Source organism: Schistocerca piceifrons, chromosome 8, assembly GCF_021461385.2.
Source record: "Schistocerca piceifrons isolate TAMUIC-IGC-003096 chromosome 8, iqSchPice1.1, whole genome shotgun sequence".
Lineage (NCBI taxonomy): Eukaryota > Metazoa > Arthropoda > Insecta > Orthoptera > Acrididae > Schistocerca > Schistocerca piceifrons.
The window spans coordinates 80,499,625-80,523,666 of record NC_060145.1 but is presented as its reverse complement, the minus strand read 5'-3'; the positions used below and the strand labels follow the sequence as shown (position 1 = coordinate 80,523,666).

The following is a 24,042-nucleotide window of genomic DNA, read 5'->3' as shown; positions in this document are numbered from 1 at the left end:
AGTCATTTTATTGGCAGCTGAAGTCAGCAATCTGGCTAGGTGGGATGTGGTTTTTTTTCCCCCCGCAAGAGGTGGGCCCCCTCTATGCCCACACCGGCATGATGGCCAACTCAAAAGGTCTACTGCCATCTCTGCATAAGGGTTAGTTTTCACTAAAGTGAGGTGTCACAGGATGTGGGTACTGAGATGTTTGCGTACGTCGGGTTAAGGTTAACCATTGATACGTGCTCCTCTGGAGATAGATTGGGTCGAAAGTCGAGCGAAGGGTAACAGTTTGAAGGGCAGAGGAATAAAAGTGCCAAGGCAAGAGCCAAGGGAAAAAAACTCTGTGATAGTTAGGTTGGGTGGTAAGACCAGTAGCGGATGTCTTGCTGCCTGTCATAGGTCGTGCAAGGGTAGGCTTTGTTAATAGTGGGTATCATGCATGTCAATACCTTTGACATTGTGCGGTGCTGTTGCTCGGCGGCTGCCACAGGGTGAAGGTGTTGAACTGTCGGTCAGTGTCAGTAGCCTGCAACAGTTAGGTTTATCATCATTGTGTGTCCGATAACTCATATATCAGATGCACAGTGTAGGGTGATGTGGGCGATTTGTTGGTGCGTCAGTGGGCGAGCTTGTCAGTTTCCCTGCTGTAGCCTGTTGGTCAGCTTTAATAGCAGCTGGTATTTCCAGTCAGTGTTGCTGATATGCAGGGGCTTGCCGACATTTGTCGCTTGTTGGTGTATTTTAGCTTGCCACAGGTGGTTATGCTCTAGCTAGTAGTGTCTTTGGCCGCTTATGGTTCCACCTATGGTTGTGATCGTAGTTTCCCAGAGTAAGGATGGAAGGATTGTTAAAGTGTCTCGAGTTCCTGTATAATCGTGTGGCGTCCCACACAACACACCCACTCACCACAGAGACCACACAGGCGCCCACACAACACACCCACTCACCACAGAGACCACACAGGCGCCCACAACTGTCACTCAAACAGTCGACATACAAGCCAGCCCTCACCAGACGCCAACACAAGCACCAGTGGCCGCCAGCACGACCAACAACTCACAGGCAGACACACCCAAAACTATCTCAACGTTCTGGAGAATAATGGAGACGTTATTCCCCGGACTCAAGGCCACCGAAGTGATTATGAAGATTATAGGGTGTATCACAAAACTCTTCATGCATTTCATGTCGGGCTCGCTCAACTGGACTAGCATCCAAGCCACTATCACTCCACTTTTCACACCACTACATGGATAATACTCCACACCAGCCCCAAAACACAGACGCTGACATGAACTCAATGATCCTGTTTTGGAACGCCAACGGGATCGCAAACAATAGGGCTGAAATGGTCGCGTTCATGGAGTGAAGGGATATCCGAATCACCCCCTGCGGGTCCGGGGTAAAAATAGGCCCGAGGTATTCCTGCCTGTCGTAAGAGGCGACTAAAAGGAGTTCCAACCGTTTCGGCCTTCCATGTGATGGTCCCCCTTAGGGTTTGACCTCCATTTTTCAAAATTCTACAGAAGTACAAGCCTTTTGGGGAAGGACACCTTACGTGGTGTACCACTGGTCCTAAGTGCACCTTGGCACTCAGCATTGTACCGGCGTTGTAACCATACCCACTATTCCTCAAATTGGGCCTAAACGCCTGATGCGTTGTCCAAGTTACGCCCATAGTGCGTCTCCATCTGCACCAGCGATCATGATGGACTTTCCATGGCACCAGAAATCCAGCACGGTAGCCAGCCCGTTGTGGTGGGGTCGTCATGTACCCTCTAGGTTGTAGCCCCCTGACAACACAGGGATCGTACTGCCGATACCTGAGCTGCACCCTCCCCACGTCGGCCAAGGAGTAGATGCCCGTCTCCTTGGGGCATCAGGACTCCCGGCAATGGTCATCCTGCCAGGTGGCCCTTGCTGCGGCTGGGTGGCGCCCGTGGGGAGAGCCCCTGGTCGGAGTGGGTGGTATCGGGGCGGACGTTTCGCAGATGAAACGTCAACACGTATCAGGTCGCTCTGCGGCCGAGTCTTTCAAAAGAAAAGGTACCGTTTCTAGTTCTGGTTCTTCAAAAGAAAAGGTACCGTTTCTAGTTCTGGTTCTCCTGCCCTTTCCCCCTTGGCCACTCCCTGGGAGGAGGGACAGGCCCGCCGGCTTGGGGCGAAGTGCTTCCCCCGCTATTTGGTCTGTTCTCGAACCGATGGGGGGACGTTCGCTACCTCCAAGCCCATGTTCTTTGTTCAGCACATTGAGGACATCTTCGGGGAAATCGAGGCTCTCAGTAAGATGCGTTCGGGGTCCGTTCTTATAATGACCACCTCCGCCACACAGTCAGCGGCGCTCCAGACGTGCGACCGCCTAGGGGACATCCCAGTGTCCATTGTCCCGCATCTGGCACTAAATAGGACGCAGGGGGTTATTTTTCTTCGTGACCTCCTGCTACAATCTGATGAGGAGCTCAGGGCCAACCTGGAGCGCCGAGGTGTGCATTTCGTCCGGCGAGTCCAGCGCGGCCCCAAAGACCGTCGCATCGACACCGGGGCCTTTATCCTCGCCTTCGAGGGGGACATTCTCCCGGAGAAGGTAAAGGTGATGTGCTACCGGTGCGATGTACGACCTTACATCCCGCCTCCTATGCGCTGTTTCCGGTGTTTGCGCTTCGGGCACATGTCGTCACGGTGTGAGGCTGAACCCCTTTGTGGCGATTGTGGACGTCCTCTTCGTGAGGAACATACATGCACCCCACCACCTCGGTGCATTAATTGTCCTGGCGTCCTCTCGCCTAGATCCTCAGACTGGCCCGCATATCAGAAGGAGAAGAAGATACAAGAACTCAAAACTTTGGATTGGCTCTCTTATTCTGAGGCCAGGAAGAAGTATGACCGCCTCCATCCCGTGGCGTTGACCACTTCGTTTGCCTCAGTTGTGTCCACTCCTTCCGCGGTATCCTCACCCCTATCCTGTCCCCCCTCCGCCTCCTCCGCCCATCAGGGGGCTCTGCCTCCGCCTCCCAAATCCCTCCCTTCCAAATCCTCCTCCCCCGTGGCCCCTGCCCCCTCTGCCCCAGGGGCCACCCTTCCTCCTCCTCCTCTCCCCCCGCCACCTGAGAAGCGATCCTCTTCTCAGGCGTCCATCGGGGAAACGTTCCCGACCCCAGCTTTCGAGGTCCGGCGTTCCAAAACGGACCCTGCGCGTGAGGACCTTCTTCGGGTCCAGCCCACCATCCCTGTGCCTCCTCGGCCTTCCAAGAAGGCCTCCAAGAAGAAATATCTATCCCCCTCTCCACCCCGTCGCGTTTCGTCTGACGCTCCATCCGTGAGTCGCTGCTCCCGGCCGTCCTCAGTTTCGCCGGGACGCTCTGCTGCCAGGTGCTCAGCTGCCCTCTCGTCGGCAAATGATGCTGCCCCTCCTACACAACCAGGGACAGCGGCCGCAGCTGGCGACGACTCGATGGAACCAGATCCGCCTCCCGCCGGTTGTAGCGTTGTTCCCTCGCAACCTGGCCCTCCGTGGCCGTCAAGGTGACCAGCCCTTCCCCCGTCTCGTTCCCCCAACTTTTTGACTAGCGATGGCCTTGTTACATTGGAACATACGAGGTATTTGATCTAATCGGGAGGAATTACAACTGCTCCTCCGCCTGCACTGTCCGCTCGTCCTTGGTCTCCAGGAAACCAAGTTGCGCCCAACTGACCGTATTGCCTTTACCCACTATACCTCGGAGCGGTATGACCTCACCCCTGTGGACGGTATCCCAGCTCATGGTGGGGTCATGTTGCTCGTTCGGGACGATGTCTATTACCATCCCATCCCATTGACCACCCCACTCCAAGCAATAGCTGTCCGTATTACTCTTTCTGCTTTTACTTTTTCAGTTTGTACCATCTACACTCCACCGTCATCTGCTGTTAGTCGGGCTGACATGATGCACCTGATTGTTCAGCTTCCCCTGCCGTTTTTATTGTTTGACGACTTCAATGCCCATCATCCCCTAGGGGCTCTCCTGCATCCTGTCAAAGAGGCTCACTCTTGGCGGATGTCTTCAACCATCTCAATCTTGTCTGCCTCAATACCGGCGCCCCAACTTTCCTCTCGGACTCTACTCATACCTACTCCCACTTGGACCTCTCGATCTGTTCTACCACTCTTGCCCGTCGGTTCGAGTGGTATGTCCTTTCTGACACCTATTCGAGCGACCATTTCCCCTGTGTCGTTCGTCTCCTGCACCACACCCCATCCCCACGTCCTTCACGCTGGAACATACTGAAAGCTGACTGGGGACTTTACTCCTCCCTGGCGACCTTTCCGGACCACGATTTTCTCAGTTGTGACAGTCATGTCGAATACCTCACGGCTGTTATCATCAATGCTGCCGAACGTTCCATTCCTCGTACTACCTCTTCTTCACGTCGCGTTTCCATCCCCTGGTGGAACGAGGCTTGTAGGGACGCTATCCGTGCTTGACGACGTGCTTTACGCACCTTTCGCCGCCATCCTACGTTGGCGAATTGTATTGAATACAAACGACTCCGAGCGCAATGCCGTAGAGTCATCAAAGACAGCAAAACAGCTTGTTGGGCCTCTTTCACCAGCTCCTTTAACAGTTTAACTCCCTCTTCTGTCGTTTGGGGTGGCCTGCGCCGGCTGTCGGGCATTAAGGCCCACTCCTCGGTACCTGGCCTGACCTCAGGTAATGAGGTCCTTGTTGATCCTGTGGCTGTCTCCAATGCCTTTGGCCACTTTTTCGCAGAGGTTTCAAGCTCCGCCCATCACCACCCTGCCTTCCTTCCCAGGAAAGAGGCAGAAGAGGCTCAGCGACCTTCCTTCCACTCGCTGAATCTGGAAACTTATAATGCCCCCTTTACTATGCGGGAACTCGAACGTGCGCTTGCACTGTCCCGATCCTCTGCTCCGGGGCCAGATGCCATTCACGTTCAGATGCTGGCACACCTTTCTCCGGCGGGCAAAAGCTTCCTTCTTTGTACCTACAATCGCGTCTGGACCGAAGGTCAGGTCCCATGCGTTGGCGTGATGCCGTCGTTGTTCCTATACCCAAACCCGGGAAGGATAGACACCTTCCTTCTAGTTACCGCCCCATTTCTCTTACTAGCTGTGTCTGTAAGGTGATGGAGCGCATGGTTAATGCTCGGTTAGTCTGGATTCTTGAATCTCGACGACTACTTACTAATGTCCAATGTGGCTTTCGTCGCCACCGCTCCGCTGTTGACCACCTTGTGACCTTGTCGACATTCATCATGAACAACTTTTTGCAGAGGCGCCAAACGGTAGCCGTGTTCTTCGACTTGGAGAAGGCTTATGATACCTGTTAAAGAGGAGGTATCCTCTGCACTATGCACAGGTGGGGCGTACGCGGTCGCCTGCCCCTTTTTATTGATTCCTTTTTAACGGATCTAAAGTTTAGGGTACGTGTGGGTTCCGTATTGTCCGATGTGTTCCTCCAGGAGAACGGAGTGCCTCAGGGCTCCGTCTTGAGCGTAGCCCTTTTTGCCATCGCGATCAATCCAATTATGGATTGTATTCCACCTAATGTCTCAGGCTCTCTCTTTGTCGATGACTTCGCGATCTACTGCATTGCCCGGAGAACATGCCTCCTGGAGCGCTGCCTTCAGCGTTGTCTAGACAGCCTCTACTCATGGAGCGTGGCAAATGGCTTCCGGTTCTCTGAAGAGAAGACCGTTTGTGTCAACTTTTGGCGATATAAAGTGTTCCTTCCGCCATTCTTACATCTCGGTCCCGTTGTTCTCCCATTCGTGGAAACAACTAAGTTTCTAGGGCTCACGTTGGACAGGAAACTGTGTTGGTCTCCACATGTCTCTTATTTGGCGGCCCGTTGTACTCGTTCCCTTAATGTCCTCAGAGTTCTTATTGGTTCATCTTGGGGAGCGGATCGCACTGTCCTGCTTCGCTTGTATCGATCCATTGTCCGATCGAAGCTGGATTATGGGAGCTTCGTATACTCGTCCGCTCGGCCATCCCTCTTACGCCGGCTCAACTCCATCCACCATCGGGGGATACGTCTTGCGACCGGAGCCTTCTACACTAGTCCTGTCGAGAGTCTTTATGCTGAAGCTGCCGAATTACCATTGACCTACCGGCGCGACGTACTGCTGTGTCGGTATGCCTGCCGGCTGTTGTCTATGCCCGACCACCCCTCTTACCAGTCCTTCTTCGCCGATTCTCTCGACCGTCAGTACGGGTTGTATGTGTCTGCCCTGCTGCCCCCCGGAGTCCGCTTCCGTCGCCTGCTTCGACAATTGGATTTTGCCCTCCCTACCACCTTCAGAGAGGGTGAGAGCCCGACACCACCTTGGCTCCAGGCTCCGGTTCAGATTTATCTCGACCTCAGCTCACTCCCGAAGGAAGGTACTCCGGCTGCAGTGTATTGCTCACGGTTTGTCGAACTTCGTGCTCGACTTGCCGGTCACACCTTTATTTACACCGATGGCTCCAAAACTGACGATGGTGTCGGCTGTGCCTTTGTCGTCGGGCCCGCCACCTTTAAATACCTGCTCCTCGACCAATGTTCGAGCTTTACGGCCGAGCTTTTTGCTCTCCATCAGGCCGTTCAGTATGCCCGCCGCCACCGCCATTCATCGTATGTACTTTGCTCTGACTCACTCAGTGCTCTTCAGAGCCTTGGAGCTCCCTATCCGGTCCATCCCTTGATTCAACGGATACAGCAGTCCCTCCATTCTTTCGCTGATAATGGTGGTTCTGTCAGCTTTCTGTGGGTTCCTGGACATGTAGGAGTGCCTGGGAATGAGGCTGCGGATGCTGCAGCCAAGGCTGCAGTCCTCCTGCCTCGGCCAGCCTCCCATTGTGTCCCGTCATCTGACGTTCGTGGGGATGTATCTAAGAGGCTTGTGTCGTTGTGGTGGGATGCTTGGTCATCCCTCCAAGGAAACAAGCTCCGGGCAGTAAAACCACTCCCAACTGCTTGGACAACCTCCTCCCGACCATCTCGGCGAGAGGAGGTCCTTCTGACCAGGTTGCGGATTGGGCATTGCCGGTTTAGCCACCGCTACCTGCTCTCCGGTGACCCAGCCCCGCAGTGCCCTTGTGGTCAGGCATTAACAGTGCGCCATGTTTTATTGTCGTGCCCCCGTTTTAGTCAATTCCGTGTTGTCCTGTCCCTGCCATCTACTTTACCAGATGTTTTAGCTGATGACGCTCGAGCAGCTGCCCGTATTCTGCGTTTTATAACTTTAACTGGTTTGTCCAATGACATCTAACCTTTTTACTCATTTTATCCGCATCTTTGTCAGGTCCTTCTGGTGTCCCCCCCCCCCCATCCCCTTGAGTTTTACTAGATTCCATGTGCTCTAACACCAGTGACTGGGCGCTAATGACCTCAGCAGTTGAGCGCCCTTAAACCCCATAAGAAAAAAAAAAAAAACCCAGTGAACGAAACACTGCTTATGCCTTGCAAACGGCTAAACATCCCAGGCTATTGCATTTATCGTGCCGACCGAGTGGTTGGCAGGAAGGGAGGTCGCATAGCAATCATGATACACAAAGACATAGAACACAAGAACATTGAGCTACCTGCGCGTGAGAAACTAGAGGCCACGGCCGTCAGGGTCAAGTTCAACGGAGCCATCACCACACTGGTATCACTGTACAGTCCTCCTAGAGACACAGTAACACGTGATATCAGCACAGTTCTCAACATAGCACCGCGGATAATTGCCGCTGGAGGCCTAAATGTAAAAGACCCCGATTGGAACTCACGAATACGTACCTCGAATGGCAAGAAACTATATGGACACACACTAGGCCAAAACTGCATCATACTTGGGCCAGACGCCCCCATGTTCATGCCTACACAGGCCCGACACAGGCCAGACGTGCTAGACATAGCCCTCATCATGGGCATCACATGCACACTCAACCTTACGGTTGAAAACGATCTGGACTCAGATCACATGCCTGTAATACCGCACATGGAAGAAACACTGCAGGACTCAGAACCATGCAGGATACTGAACTACAAACGCACAAATTGGACACTGTTCAAGGAAACACTTGATAGTCGTATTCCTGACACCCACGAAATTAACAACACGCATCAAATTGATGAGGATGTGGAGGCTCTTACTGCTGCCATCCAGGACGCAGTGACTGACAGCATTACACACACAACACCAAAACAACACTCAACAGCCCTGCCCCAAGAGATCTTGGGCCTTATCTCAATCAGGAACTGCCTCAGCAGATACTGGCAGCGTACCAGGCACCCGTTCTATAATCTGCACGTCAACAGACTCCAGGGTATAATACGGGACAAAATACGGACATTTAGCAATGAACAATGGGGACAGAAACTAGCAGGGCTAGATGCCACATGTCCTGGTGTGTGGAAGATAGCCAGACACTTCACCAGGGAGAAACTTTATATCCCCACGCTACAAGGATCAGACGGCCAAGCTTACTCTGCGACAGAGACGGCAGAGCTTATGGTCACAACGCTTGCAGCGTCTCTCATGCTGAATCTGTCTCCTTCAGATCCAATATTCACACTTGAAACGGACCAGGAGGTTACATGACTTGTAGCCCAGCCCAGGCGCGATGAAATTAGACGCACTAGCAGCAATGAAATTACATGGGCTATCAAGCATACCAATGCTAGGAAAGCCCCTGGGCCTGATGGCATTCAAAACTGTCCCCTTCAGGATTTCACGGATAGAGCCATTGAATACCTTACACACATAACGAATGCTATCCTAAAACACCAACACTTTCCTGACTTTTGGAAGGTGGCCAAGGTCCTGATGTTCAGAAAGCCAGGGAAAGACCACTCCCTCCCACAAAATTGCTGACCCATCAGTCTGCTGTGCTTGCTCAGCAAGATTGTTGAGAAGGTAATATTAAAATGCATCACTAGGCACTGCATCGCCAGTGACATCCTAAGACTGGAGCAATTCGCCTTTAGGAATCACCATTCGACAACACAACTACTCCTCCGCGTAGTCAAACATATAACACATGGCTACAACACGAACAAAGCCACAGGGTCCGTATTCATGAACATCGAAAAAGCTTTCGACCGCCTCTGGCACAATGGCCTTATACACAAACTAAGCGGAGCTGGTTTCCCGGACGGACTCGTACGTCTCATACACTCACATCTCATGAACAGATGTTTCAACACTGATGTGCGGGGCAAACAATCAACACAACACGATATCCAAGCTGGAGTACCCCAGGGAAGCATCCTAAGGCCCATCTTGTTTAACCTGTACATTAACAACTTCTGAGCAACACAAAACATGACGTTAGCCATCTACGTAGATGACACAGCCATCCTTGCGCAAGATTGGAAACCGTCAAACGTTAATTCACAAATACAGACAGCACTCAGAACTGCCATCCTTGGTTGGAACAATGGTGTATTAAAGTAAACGTCGACAAGTGCGAAGCAGTTCTGTTTATACGCAGATCGAAACTACTGTGGAAACATCAACACAGTAGACAGATAACACTACATACATGCTCAATATGTTTCCGAGAGGAAGTCATATATCTCGGTGTCTGGCTGGACCGGAAACTTACATGGGGGGACCACATCGAATACATTGCCAACAGAGCGCACGCGGGGCTCAAACAACTCTACCCAATGCTCAACAGGGAAAGCACACTGAATAGGAGGGTGTCGAGGTCCATATACGTGACACTGATTAGACCTCTGATGTACGCAGCTTCCGTCTGGGGATATGCAGCTCCTACAGGACTGCGCCGCCTGCAGATCATACAGAACAAAGTGCTGCAAATCATTAGCAACGTTCCACACTACACATGCACTGTGGATCTTTACAATGAATACCGCCTTGAAACCCTCAAGCAACGTGGGATGTGTCCTGTGTTCAGTATTTAATAGCAGCCTAGCATCTCCCATGTGCTACATGATAAGTTGTCCGTATGTAGTGATAAGCTTTTGCAAACTGACCAGAATGTCTCAGAAATGTGCCACCAGTGGATGTCCAGCAGATCTTATGTGTGAGGGGAGAGTTTTATGCTGCAGTTACTTTTCATAGGATTTTACAGATGCTTCTACGTGGCTGGAGTTGAAGAGTGTTTTACACAGGGAAGTGTTTGGCAGGAACATATTTCTGCATTTTATTGTGACAATCATTAATTTGTTTCATTTCAGGATTTTCTGTGTGCAGATGATGTCAAAACGCATTACTGTGGAGTGAATGGTGATAATACCAGCCCACAAATACAATCAAATGATGACGTGGAGCACGAAGGCCAACTTAATTCAAACGGGATGGATGTGCCATCTTCTAGAGACATTATTATCTATGTTACTGAGGAAGGTACATCAGATGTGAAACAGGTACACTATTTTGAAAAGATCTTGATTTACTTAATTATGAAAATAGTTAGATCATTAACACCTTGCCATCGGGAGGATGAGGGTTCAATCCCGCGTCCAGCCATCCTGATTTAGGTTTTCCGTGATTTCCCTAAATCGCTCCAGACAAATGCCGGGATGGTTCCTTTGAAAGGGCACAACCGAATTCCTTCCCCGTCCTTCCCTAATCTGATGAGACCGATGACCTTGCTGTTTGGTCTCTTCCCCCAAACAATCCCAATGCATTAACATCTGATTGATTAGAGAAGCAGGGATAGTCTAGCAAGTCTTTGCTTTTTTTTCCACTGAACGGCCTCACAGTGTCTTCTCTAAGGGTAAGTCCAACCTAATGAATGAAGCAGTATCTAGAGCTAGTATGATTTTCACACTTGTCCAAACAATTGCTGTCTGCATCGTACCTTTGACATGCTAACAATTTATGTGTTTGGATGATAAGATATTCATCCCACCATGAATGTATAAACAGGTGATGCTTCAAAATGGTCTAAGCCACTGTTTGACACCTCTGAAATTTTGTTGCTTGTTTTTTAGAGAGTTTGGAATGTGTATCTCACAAAAAATAGGAATGTGATATTTATTGTGCGAAAGACTCTCATGAGTATTGTGAAAAAAAGATGGTAGGACAGTTCTGTGGTTCGACTGGGCTGATTGGTTCACTGTGACAGGGCAAATAAGTGTGGTTTGGAGGGGGGAGTAAGGAGTAAAAATTGCCCTGTCTCTGACTGTGGTATAGGATGTAGCATTCGAAGTTTTGCAAACAAGGAAATCTCCAGCATTGATCATATAAATTAGAAACTGTTTTTTGTTATTGCACAAAGTGATAATTTTCAGTGCAGGACAGAGCTCAGTGTTCTACAAAATATGGTTTTGAAAATAGTGAAGAACATGCCAACTAGCAGGTAAAAATCAAACTATAGAAATTCCTGAAAGGAATATCAACAATCTAGGAAAAGACAGATTGTTATTTACTGCAAAGAAGACATGTCAAGTTGCAGACAGGCAAAATTAAAAGACACTAACAAATAGCTTTCGCCCACAGCCTTCGCCCCTTCGTCAGCACGTGCATCACACACACACACACACACACACACACACACGCACACACGCACACACGACTGTCACCTCCAGCATCTTGAGCCGGAATGCATCATCATGTGAGATGCAAGCAGCAATCTGGAGAGGGTGGGGAAGGAGAAAGGGAAGGGGAAGGGATAGTAGTGTGTGGAATGTGCAGGGACTAGAATGCCAAGAGGTGCAGTTTCAGGAGGTTGTGGGGCATGGAGGTGGGGAAAATAAAAGAACACATTAGGAGAGGAGTGGGGAAAGATGGGTGGACGCATTGGCAGAGGGCTGCAAATAAAAAGGGTGGGAGATGAGAATAGGGAGTAGATAATAGGACAGAGGAGTGGAAACTTGGGTGAAGGGTGTGGGGACAGTATGTTACCATAGGTTGAGGCCAGGATAATTATGGGAACGGAGAATATGTTGTAAGAATAACTTCCATTTGTGCAGTACAGAAAAGCTGGTGGTGGAGGAAAGGGTCTAGATGGCTCGGGTAGTGAAGCAGCCATTGAAATCGAGAGTGTTATGCCTTACTGAATGGTGTGCCACAGGGTGGTCTACTTTGCATTTGGCCACAGTTCAGCAGTGGCTGTTCATCCTGGTGGACAGCTGATTGATGGTCATACCAATATAAAAAGCTGTGCAATGAATGCAGACTTGTGAACAGGGGTCTACAAGAGGTTCATGAACTTACACCACTTATTGCCCTAACCGCCCGTTTCTGAGCCAAAAATATCCTTTTAGAATGAGAAGAGTTACTCCAAAATATAGTATCATATGACATAAGTGAATGAAAATAAGCAAAGTGGACTAATTTTCGTGTCGAACAATCACTCACTTCAGATACTGTTCAAATAGTGTAAAAAATGCATATTTAAGTCTTTGAACCAGATCCTGAATGTGGGCTTTCCACAACAGTTTACTGTCTTATCTGAACACCTAGAAATTTGAACTGTTACGTTTCAGTAATCATATTCCCATACTGTGAAATTAAAATTTCAAGTTTAGTTGAATTGTCTGTTAGAAACTGTCAAAACTGACTCTTACTGTGATTTAGTGTTAGTTTATTTTCTACAAGTCATGAACTTAGGTTATGAAATGCACTATTTGAAATCGAGCCAATGTTGCACACAACATCCTTTACTACTATCGGCAAACAGAAATATTTTAGAGTTACCTGTACTGCTAGAGGGCATGTTGTTCTTGTTGTGGTCATCAGTCCTGAGACTAGTTTGATGCAGCTCTCCATGCTACCCTATCCTGTGCAAGTTTCTTCATCTCCCAGTAACTACTGCAACCTACATCCTTCTGAATCTGCTTAGTGTATTCATCTCTTGGTCTCCCTCTACGATTTTTACCCTCCACGCTGCCCTCCAATGCTAAATTTGTGATCCCTTGATGCCTCAGAACATGTCCTACCAACCGGTCCCTTCTTCTCGTCAAGTTGTGCCACAAACTCCTCTTCTCCCCAATTCTATTCAATACCTCCTCATTAGTTATGTGATCTACCCATCTAATCTTCAGCATTCTTCTGTAACACCACATTTCGAAAGCTTCTATTCTCTTATTGTCCAAACTATTTATCGTCCATGTTTCACTTCCATACATTGCTGCACTCCATACAAATACTTTCAGAAACAACTTCCTGACACTTAAATCTATACGTGATGTTAACAAATTTCTCTTCTTCAGAAACACTTTCCTTGCCATTGCCAGTCTACATTTTATATCCTCTCTACTTCGACCATCATCAGTTATTTTGCTCCCCAAATAGCAAAACTCCTTTAGTACTTTAAGTGCCTCATTTCCTAATCTAATTCCCTCAGCATCACCCGACTTAATGCCACTACATTCCATTATCCTCGTTTTGCTTTTGTTGATGTTCATCATATATCCTCCTTTCATGACATTGTCCATTCCGTTCAACTGCTCTTCCAGGTCCTTTGCTGTCTCTGACAGAATTACAATGTCATCGGCGAACCTCAAAGTTTTTATTTCTTCTCCATGGAGTTTAATACCTACTCCGAATTTTTCTTTTGTTTCCTTTACTGCTTGCTCAATATACAGATTGAATAACATCGGGGAGAGGCTACAACCCTGTCTCACTCCCTTCCCAACCACTGCTTCCCTTTCATGCCCCACGACTCTTATAACTGCCATCTGGTTTCTGTTCCATTTGTAAATAGCCTTTCGCTCCTTGTATTTTACCCCTGCCACCTTTAGAATTTGGAAGAGAGTATTCCAGTCAACATTGTCAAAAGCTTTCTCTAAGTCTACAAATGCTAGAAATGTAGGTTTGCCTTTCCTTAATCTTTCTTCTAAGTTAAGTTGTAAGGTCAGTATTGCCTCACGTGTTCCAATATTTCTATGGAATCCAAACTGATCTTCCCCGATGTCGGCTTCTACCAGTTTTTTGATTCGTCTGTAAAGAATTCGCGTTAGTATTTTGCAGCTGTGACTTATTAAACTGATAGTTCGGTAATTTTCACATCCGTCAACACCTGCTTTCTTTGGGATTGGAATTATTATATTCTTCTTGAAGTCTGAGGGTACTTCACCTGTCTCATACACCTTCCTCACCAGATAGTAGAGTTTTGTCAGGATTGTCTCTCCCAAGGCTGTCAGTAGTTCTAATGGAATGTTGTCTATTCCCGGGGCCTTGTTTGGGCTCAGGTCTTTCAGTGCTCTGTCAAACTCTTCATGCAGTAACGTATCTCCCATTCCATCTTCATCTACATTCTCTTCCATTTCTATAATATTGTCCTCAAGTACATCGCCCTTGTATAGACCCCTCTATATACTCCTCCATCTTTCTGCTTTCCCTTCTTTGGTTAGAACTGGGTTTCCATCTGAGCACTTGATATTCATACAAATGGTTCTCTTTTCTCCAAAGGTCTCTTTAATTTTCCTGTAGGCAGTATCTATCTTACCCCTAGTGAGAGAAGCCTCTACATCCTCACATTTATCCTCTAGCCATCCCTGCTTAGCCATTTTGCAATTCCTGTCGATCTCATTTTTGAGACATTTGTATTCCTTTTTGCCTGCTTCATTGACTGCATTTTTATATTTTCTCCTTTCATCAATTAAATTCAATATTTCTTCTGTTACCCAAGGATTTCTACTACCCCTCATCTTTTTACCTACTTGATCCTCTGCTGCCTTCACTACTTCATCCCTCAAAGCTACCCATTCTTCTTCTACTGTATTTCTTTCCCTCATTCCTGTCAATTGTTCCCTTATGCTCTCCCTGAAACTCTGCACAACCTCTGGTTTAGCCAGTTTATCCAGGTCCCATATCCTTAAATTCCCACCTTTTTGCAGTTTCTTCAGTTTTAATCTACAGTTCATAACCAATAGATTGTGGTCTGAATCCACATCTGCCCCTGGAAATGTCTTACAATTTAAAACCTGGTTCCTAAATCTCTGTCTTACCATTATATAATCTATCTGAAACCTGTCAGTATCTCCCGACTTCTTCCATGTATACAACCTTCTTTTATGATTCTTGAACCAAGTGTTAGCTATGATTAAGTTATGCTCTGTGCAAAATTCTACCAGACGGCTTCCTCTTTCATTTCTTAGCCCCATTCCATATTCACCTACTACGTTTCCTTCTCTCCCTTTCCCTACACTCGAATTCCAGTCACACATGACTATTAAACTTTCGTCCCCCTTCACTATCTGAATAATTTCTTTTATCTCATCATACATTTCATTAATTTCATCATCTGCAGAGCTAGTTGGCATATAAACTTGTACTACTGTAGTAGGCATGGGCTTCGTGTCTATCTTGGCCACAATAATGCGTTCACTATGCTGTTTGTAGAAGCTTACCCGCACGCCTATTTTTTTTATTCATTATTAAACCTACTCCTGCATTACCTCTATTTGATTTTGTATTTATAACCCTGTATTCACCTGACCAAAAGTCTTGTTCCTCCTGCCACCGAACTTTACTAATTCCCACTATATCTAACTTTAACCTATCCATTTCCCTTTTTAAATTTTCTAATCTACTTGCTCGATTAAGGGATCTGACATTCCACGCTCCGATCTGTAGAACGCCAGTTTTCTTTCTCCTGATAACAACGTCCTCTTGAGTAGTCCCCGCCCGGAGATCCGAATGGGGGACTATTTTACCTCCGGAATATTTTACCCAAGAGGACGCCATCATCATTTAACCATACAGTAAAGCTGCATACCCTCGGGAAGAATTACGGCTGTAGTTTCCCTTTGCTTTCAGCCGTTCGCAGTACCAGCACAGCAAGGCCGTTTTGGTTATTGTTACAAGGCCAGATCAGTCAATCATCCAGACTGTTGCCCCTGCAACTACTGAAAAGGCTGCTGCCCCTCTTCAGGAACCACATGTTTGTCTGGCCTCTCAACAGATACCCCTCCGTTGTCGTTGCACCTACGGTACGGCCATCTGTATCGCTGAGGCACGCAAGCCTCCCCACCAACGGCAAGGTCCATGGTTCATGGGGAGGCTAGAGGGCATATCATTTTATAAATAAGGAACAGGAGTGGCCCCAACACTGATATCTGGGGCACCCCCACTTGACTGTGTCCCACTCAGACCCCACATCACAGCCCTTCTCAACATTGTGAATAATGACCTTTTGCTGTTTGTTGCTAAAGTAAGAGGTGAACCAATTGTGAGCTACCCTGCATATTCCTTAATAGTCCAACTTCTGGAGCAATAATTTTTATTAACACAATCAGTCGCCTTACTTAAATAAAAAAATATGCCTAGCGTTCGAAACCTTTTGTTTAACCTGTCCAATATCTCACAGAGAAAAGAGAATATAGCATTTTCAGTTGTTAAACAGCTTCTAAAGCTGAACATTTGATAACAAATCGTGTGATATAAAATGATCAATTATCCTTACATACACAGCTTTTTTAATAACTTCAGGAAACACTGATGGCATAAAAATAGGTCTAAAATTGTCCCTTTCTCCCTTTTTATAAACTGGCTTTACTACTGAGTACTTTAATTGTTCAGGAAACTGACCATTCCTAAAGGAAAAGTTACAAATATGGCTAAATACAGAGCTAACATGTGCAGCGCAGTACCTTAATATTGTGTTAGGTAATGGCACAGTAAATGACGTGACTGCTTTCACAGGTGGGCCTGCCCCTGATGGGTAGTAGAAACCTGTGACAGGACTGGAATAGGATTTGCAGGATGTGTGGATTGGTTAGGTTTTGCATCTGGTTCTTCCACAGGATATGATATTTTTGGCAAGGGTTTGGGATTGGGAGTGGCATAGGGACGGACTACAACACCCTGGTGAAGGATGTGGTTCAGTTGTTCTATACTGGGATGGTACTGTGTGACGAAGGGGACACTACTTTGTGCCTGGTTTTTGGGGGTGGTTGGAGGATTGGGGGTGTGTGAGAGGAAATGACATGAGTGGTCTGTTTGCTGACTGGTTCTGGGGGTTGTGCCACCCTGTGAAGGCTGTGGTGAGACCCTCAGCATACTGAACAAGGGAGTTTCCATCACTGCAGATACACCATCTCCAGATAGCCAGGCCACATTGGAGGGATTTTTTTGGTGTGAAAGGAATGACAGTTGTCAAAACGAAGGTAATGTCGTGGTTGGTGGGTTTAATCTGGACAGAGCCACCAAGAGGAGGTGGTCAACTTCTAAGAAGATGGCAGGCTGTGTTGAGGAGGACCATGTGAAGTGGATGGGAGAGGTGTTGGGGTTATAAAGGAATGAAGATAGGGTGTCTTGGCCCAGGGTCCAGATCATGAAGATATTGTCAATGAACCTGAACCAGACTAGGGGGGTTGGTGTTTTGGGAGGTTAGGAAGATCTCTCGATGGCCCAAAAAACTGTTTGCACAGGAGGGTGCCATTATATATTTCGGAATAATATAATAATTCAGAATGCTCCCAGCTGTTGCCACAATGCCAGACATGTATAATATTTTGTTTATTCCTACCTACCTAAGGAGAAATGACTATTGTGGTAAGAAAAAGAGTAATCAGAGCTCACAGGAAAAGATTCACAGTTTCATTTTCCCCATATACTACTTGAGAGTGAAATGGTAGAGAAATAGTTTGAAAGTAGTCGTATGAGCTCTTTGCCAAACACTTCAGTGTGAATTGCTAAGTAATAATATAGATGTAGGTATGTCTCACCCTATCCCTTCTTTCATTCTGGTATGGCTACTTGAAAGTTTTATTTCTGCATGCCATGTTCGTGGTTTTGACTAGAAATGTGTTGATGGTGGTGGCTCAGTGGCAAAGTGCCAGACTACAAATCCAAAGGTCTCAGGTTGAATCCCCAGTCAGTCCTGTAATTTTTATCTATAATATGGCATTTCTTTCACCTCTGGTAATGTTCGTTGATGTGGAAAATTCTAAGTTACACGATGGTCAATTCAAAGGTCAGAGGAAGCCAAAGACATACCAACTCCAACAGCACCATGCCTAGTAAAGTACTGTAGCGCCCAAACCAATCTTTGGAGTGTAGACTGCTTTGCTTTAATGTAGATGACATTGTAATATTTACTCAAAATTTATATTAGTAATTTCACCACATGTTACTAAATGTTATAGAATTGACTTTTTTCTCGTTTTGTCCTAGGTGCGTATTAAAGATACTGGTATAGATCATGAATATGCTGATATAATGACTCTTCCCCTGTCAGAGGATGTTAGCTGTGTTGGGCATGATACTAGTTTTGCTGATGGCGTTGTAATTGTATGCAAGTCAGATGGGGAAGGTGTCCCTTGTGTACGTTTCTTGATGGAGCCTTCCGAGGCTGAAAAACAGAAACAGAAACATGAAAATGGAGTGACCTTGGGAGAGGTTGCATCTAACACTGAGGTACAAAGTTTCACATACTTAAAGTGATACTGATGTTTTATTCTGTCATATGCTAATATTACACTCACACCTTATTTGTTGCTGGTGCAGGAGCAGCAGCAGCAGCAGCAGCAGCAGCAGCAGCAGCAACAAGAACAAGAACAACTAGATCCAGAAATTATGATAGTAGAAACTGAAAGGAAGCCAGAAGAAAGGGAAGGGTCAGAGAGTCATGCTACAGAAATTAGTATGGTTCAAAGTGAGTTTGCTTTAGATAAATGTTATATCTCTTCATTTCGGACTGCAGCACTTCACCGACCAGATCTCAAACTAATATACCTGTAATAATAATTGCTTCAGCTTTATATAATTGCAGATTACTGAAATTAGATTAAGGGATACCTCATTCCTAATTTGATCTGTACTTCTTGCACAGCCATTGTTGTAGCAGTGTTTGTGGAAGTTACGAGAAAGTAATGAAAATTTCCATTTTTTTCTGAAAGTATGTTGTCACACTATTTCAAAATAATTTTCCTCAAGGTGTAAGCACCAATAATAGTCTTCACTTAGTGAAGGTTCTTGATGTGTGTTTAGTGGGAAACTTGTTTAGGAATACTTGAGAAACACACAGCTGCTTCTTATGATCAAATACAAATGCCATCAGGTGTTTTTTTTTTTCACTTTTGGGATAAGAAAAAGATTACATAAGGCCAGGTCTGGGTTGTAAGATGAACGTCATCTGCTCTTATTACTTCAGTTGGAAAACTGTATCTAGGAAGCTAAAATGCATAAATATAGTTTGCCTCAGAGTCAAATTGTTACAGATATGTATCTGCATGGTTGGTTATTGAATATCAACTTTGATCTGCCATAATTAAACCTATTAAGCATCTGATGATGAAATTCCATGCCCTGAGCCTTCTGTTTATGGGTAAGATGGTGTGGTAGCTTCTGTCTGCAAATCTCCTGATATAATGCTCCTCAGGAGGCACGCGACTCTTTTGTGGGTACATGAATGGTGAGCACAGTGCGTAGAGGTGCTGTAGTAGTCTTTATCGTGTGTACTTCAATGCCTGTCGCTTCTTTTTCCCGGCTCGCTCTACCTTTGCCCACTCTCCTGACGACAACCCGACTCTCACCTAGGTCTTACCGTGGTTTATTCTTGTGCTGTCTTACATGACTTCCTATGTTTCTCAACTTCTGTGTAGTCCCTACCCAGTTCTGTTTGTCATTGTTTCCAAGTTTCTCTTAAATGCAGATTGTGCAGGGACTGGCACTTCTAGGTGAACTGCCTCACTGCTCGATCCAACACATAATGCGGTAGCTAGCCCATTGTTGGGGGATTTGCCATATATTTGCACACTTGTAGCCCCTTCTTTCCCTCGGCAATGTAGGGATTGCACTGCTGGTATCTGTGATGCAAAACGTGCAAAGGTTGTGGTGCCCTTCCACAATGAGACATTGTTTCTCACAAAACACTTACCACGACAGGTGGTTGTGGTTGTGACTTGGTGGCGCCCATGGAGTGAGCTCCTGGTTGGAGTAAATGGCACCAAGCAGACAGTCTGCCATGAAGCTACTCAAACTTACGCAAGCTGGTGGTCATGAGATCCTGGCAATCTCTTCAGATCAGATTTCTCACTAAGATGCTCACCAGTATAGCCCCAAAGTTTTCCTACACTTGTCTACGCTATAGTAGTAGGGACAGTGGTATTGACGTGCAGAACTGTATTCACCACAGTACCTAGTCTGCACTAGAACTGATGGTGAGACATTTCTAATGACCGGATCTCAGTTCTTCATGGAACATATCAAAGATAAGTTTGAAGAGGTGGCAGTGTTGAACAAGACATGGAAAGGCTCCCTCCTTATCAAAACAGCGGACTCCCCTGTGTCTTGAGTGTTACTTTCGTGTACTTCTGTGATCGCTATTCCAGTTTCTTTTATTCCTCATAGCACTTTAAAGAAATGACAAGGCATTATCTTTCACTGGGACTTGACTTAGAATACAAGCAGATGAAGAACTATATGGCACCCTGTAATGGCATGGGGCACAGTTCATCCGCCATATTCAGCTGGGAAAATAGGATAATAGAAATGACAAGGGATCATTTGAGGAGGCCATGCTCCCAGAAAAGGTGAAGATAATTGAAGTGTGGAAATGGAAAAAATTGAGTGCTAAATCAGGGGAATCAGAAAACAGTGTATGCTTATTGTACATACATTATTTGTATCCAAAAATTGAGAAAGTATTCTGATACCATGCAATTATGGTGTCTACCTCATCACTGTAAAAAATAATGAGACAAATGAAAAAACGAATAATTTATTAAGAATTATTGAAGTCCCATTCCAGGAAACTGACTGATTCTAAGTGGCAGTAAGAAAGTCTTTGTTGAAAATGCTGTTAATACAGAGGCACAACATTTTAGTTGTGATAATACAAATACAAAAATGCAGCACTAATATTTTAACTGCTGGAACTGTACTCAAAACAACCATTTCTACTTTCTTTTAAATTTTTTGATAAGAGAATAACAAAATTAAATTCAAGTAAATATCTCTCAGTATTGGCTTCTGTTTCTTCCATTCTTGGGATCAGATGTCCCCGAGTTTACTGTAAAACTCCCTATGCTGTTGAGAAAGAAATTGCAACATTCTTAACAGGTCTTTGTGTTGCAACTGATAAACATGACTGGTCTTTCAGATGAAGTATGACATGACTTACATGTTCTTTCCTCGTTTGAATACTTTGACATATTTTCATACTTCCACTTCAGAATAAGTATTCTTATATAGCTATTTGAGATGGTTGAGTATGAGACAATGTGGTCACACACCCCTGCATTGGCAACAGTGTTTCAGCAGCATCTTTGAAATAAAGTCAGTTGGGTGCACTGGATTTATTTGGAATGGGTTCATAGTTGTAACTGACACAATAATCCGTTGTGGAACAAAGGCTGTCCTAACCTTTCATCATTTCTCTTTAGTTGCAAGATCTCTGTTGCAGCTCAAAAAGGTGTGTCAATTCACCAAAAATTGTCATCTCTTTGAATCGTCTCAGGCTAAATGCATGAGACCTCGGCGCATGGCAGTTGGAACTCCATTGAGAAGCACTGCTTTTTTCAAAGTTTGCACCATTTGGTAAGAATGTTTGAAACATTTTCTCCATAATTTGACACTTGGAGCAAGTATAGGGACAAGCAACAGAGTACCGAGAACACAGTAGCACTGGAAACCCATTTTGTGAAAAATGCCGGCACTTAGAACATTTAACATTTCCACTCTTCAGCTATTTTTATGGTGATATCAGGTCCTATGTACCACCACTATATGGTGCTATAAGTACGTCTGTGTGGGACATACATCATCTTGATGTACCAGTGAACCAGCGCGCGCCCGCATTGTCTCTTTTCGACAAAGGCCTTATTGGCCGGAAGCTTATTTATGACAGTCTTTTTATTGTGCCTATCTGTGATTTAGCATCTCCACTATACTATATTATTTTGCGTTTGTAAAGATAAGATTTGCAGAGTGCTTAATTATGTGTCTGATGCAAACTTCTGAAAATAGCTAACATCGCCCCCTGTTGGTTCTTTGGTGTACCACGCCATCATTAAGTAAACATCTGAACTAATAAGCTGAGCAGACTACTAAAACTTTAATTCAAAATGTATTTTTTGTCCGTGATTCGATTTTGATGAAATAAAGCCTATAAATTGCCTGAAGTGACACTCAAGTTACCTGTGAAAAACCCCGTGAAAATTTGTAAAGTAGTTTTGGAGGTTAGCGTATTCAGACAGATATGACAGTTTTAGTTTTATTATTAGTATAGATTATTATTATTATTTCCTTCACTTTCTCAGACGTTAAGTCCGGTTAAAAATGGAGTGACACGGACCTTGATCAAGCGTCACTTCCTTTTAACTGTACGGTATGTGTTATATTGCTTTTAGGAACTTTCGGGTAATTGAACATGTACCAATAATTACGGATTTCTGTAGCTGTATATATATGTTTGGATGTAGCTGAATTGCATTGATGTACTGGTGGATATTGTGTGGTATGACTCCTGTAGTTGATAGTATAATTGGTATGATGTCAACTTTATCCTGATGCCACATGTCTTTGACTTCCTCAGCCAGTTGGATGTATTTTTCAATTTTTTCTCCTGTTTTCTTTTGTATATTTGTTGTATTGGGTATAGATATTTCGATTAGTTGTGTTAATTTCTTCTTTTTATTGGTGAGTATGATGTCAGGTTTGTTATGTGGCGTTGTTTTATCTGTTATAATGGTTCTGTTCCAGTATAATTTGTATTCATCATTCTCCAGTACATTTTGTGGTGTATACTTGTATGTAGGAACGTGTTGTTTTAAAAGTTTATGTTGTAAGGCAAGCTGTTGATGTATTATTTTTGCGACATTGTCATGTCTTCTGGGGTATTCTGTATTTGCTAGTATTGTACATCCGCTTGTGATGTGATCTACTGTTTCTATTTGTTGTTTACAAAGTCTGCATTTATCCGTTGTGGTATTGGGATCTTTAATAATATGCTTGCTGTAATACCTGGTGTTTATTGTTTGATCCTGTATTGCAATCATGAATCCTTCTGTCTCACTGTATATATTGCCTTTTCTTAGCCATGTGTTGGATGCGTCTTGATCGATGTGTGGCTGTGTTAGATGATACGGGTGCTTGCCATGTAGTGTTTTCTTTTTCCAATTTACTTTCTTCATGTCTGTTGATGTTATGTGATCTAAAGGGTTGTAGAAGTGGTTATGAAATTGCAGTGGTGTAGCCGATGTATTTATATGAGTGATTGCCTTGTGTATTTTGCTAGTTTCTGCTCGTTCTAGAAAGATTTTTCTTAAATTGTCTACCTGTCCATAATGTAGGTTTTTTATGTCGATAAATCCCCTTCCTCCTTCCTTTCTGCTTAATGTGAATCTTTCTGTTGCTGAATGTATGTGATGTATTCTATATTTGTGGCATTGTGATCGTGTAAGTGTATTGAGTGCTTCTAGGTCTGTGTTACTCCATTTCACTACTCCAAATGAGTAGGTCAATATTGGTATGGCATAGGTATTTATAGCTTTTGTCTTGTTATTATTATTATTATTATTATTATTATTATTATTACGACAGTCAGTTTCACAACAGTTGTGGAAAAAACCTTGTGCCAATCCAGATGACATGAACCAATTGCTACACAGTCGTGAAAGCCCCTCGATCTGAGGCTAAGTGCACCATCTTACCGTCCCTCTCTGACCAACACTGAGGTGCCCCAATTCCCCATGAACAGCTGGAGAAGCATTCCTTTTCCATTCCATTCTTGGATTGAAGGACTCAGTCTCTGTAACTCTACTCTGGGAGATGTGTGTACACACAACCTAACTTTGTCCAGCAGCTGGACGAAGCGTGGGTTGCAGGCTGAAGAGCCACCTTCACTTCTTCTGTTCCTAGTCTTAAATTAGAAAAGTCTGTGCAGACCTGTGAAACCTTTAAAAGTTTAAAAGAAAAAATAATGCAGAAATCAAAGGTGGAGGAGATTCTGGCAGGTGCAGCAGTCATATATCCCATTACAACACCCTACTCAGGGCATATATGGCAAGTGAAGACAATGGATTGTGATTTGCTACTTCGGCCTCTGCATTCCAGTGGTGTCAATAGGAGACCACCGATTAGCTATCTGACAGTGATCAGTCTCATAATCTTAGATCGCCTTCTTGCAAGATACTGTTTTTTTAAGCAAACACAGAAATAAGAATGCTC

The 24,042-nt window shown here is 45.3% G+C and overlaps 1 protein-coding gene across 4 annotated transcripts in view; it reads left to right on the top strand.

Moving 5' to 3' along the window:
* LOC124711331 (zinc finger protein 271-like) overlaps positions 1-24,042 on the top strand; it is a 152,440-nt gene that overhangs the window by 75,007 nt on the left and 53,391 nt on the right. For 2 of the 4 annotated variants that reach the window (XM_047241355.1, XM_047241354.1), the window contains exons 9-11: positions 10,155-10,343; positions 18,046-18,288; positions 18,379-18,526. In XM_047241355.1, coding sequence (XP_047097311.1) covers positions 10,155-10,343; positions 18,046-18,288; positions 18,379-18,526 — 580 coding nt within the window. The remainder of the gene's footprint in view (positions 1-10,154; positions 10,344-18,045; positions 18,289-18,378; positions 18,527-24,042) is intronic. The other 2 variants (XM_047241358.1, XM_047241357.1) reach the window with 2 other exon arrangements.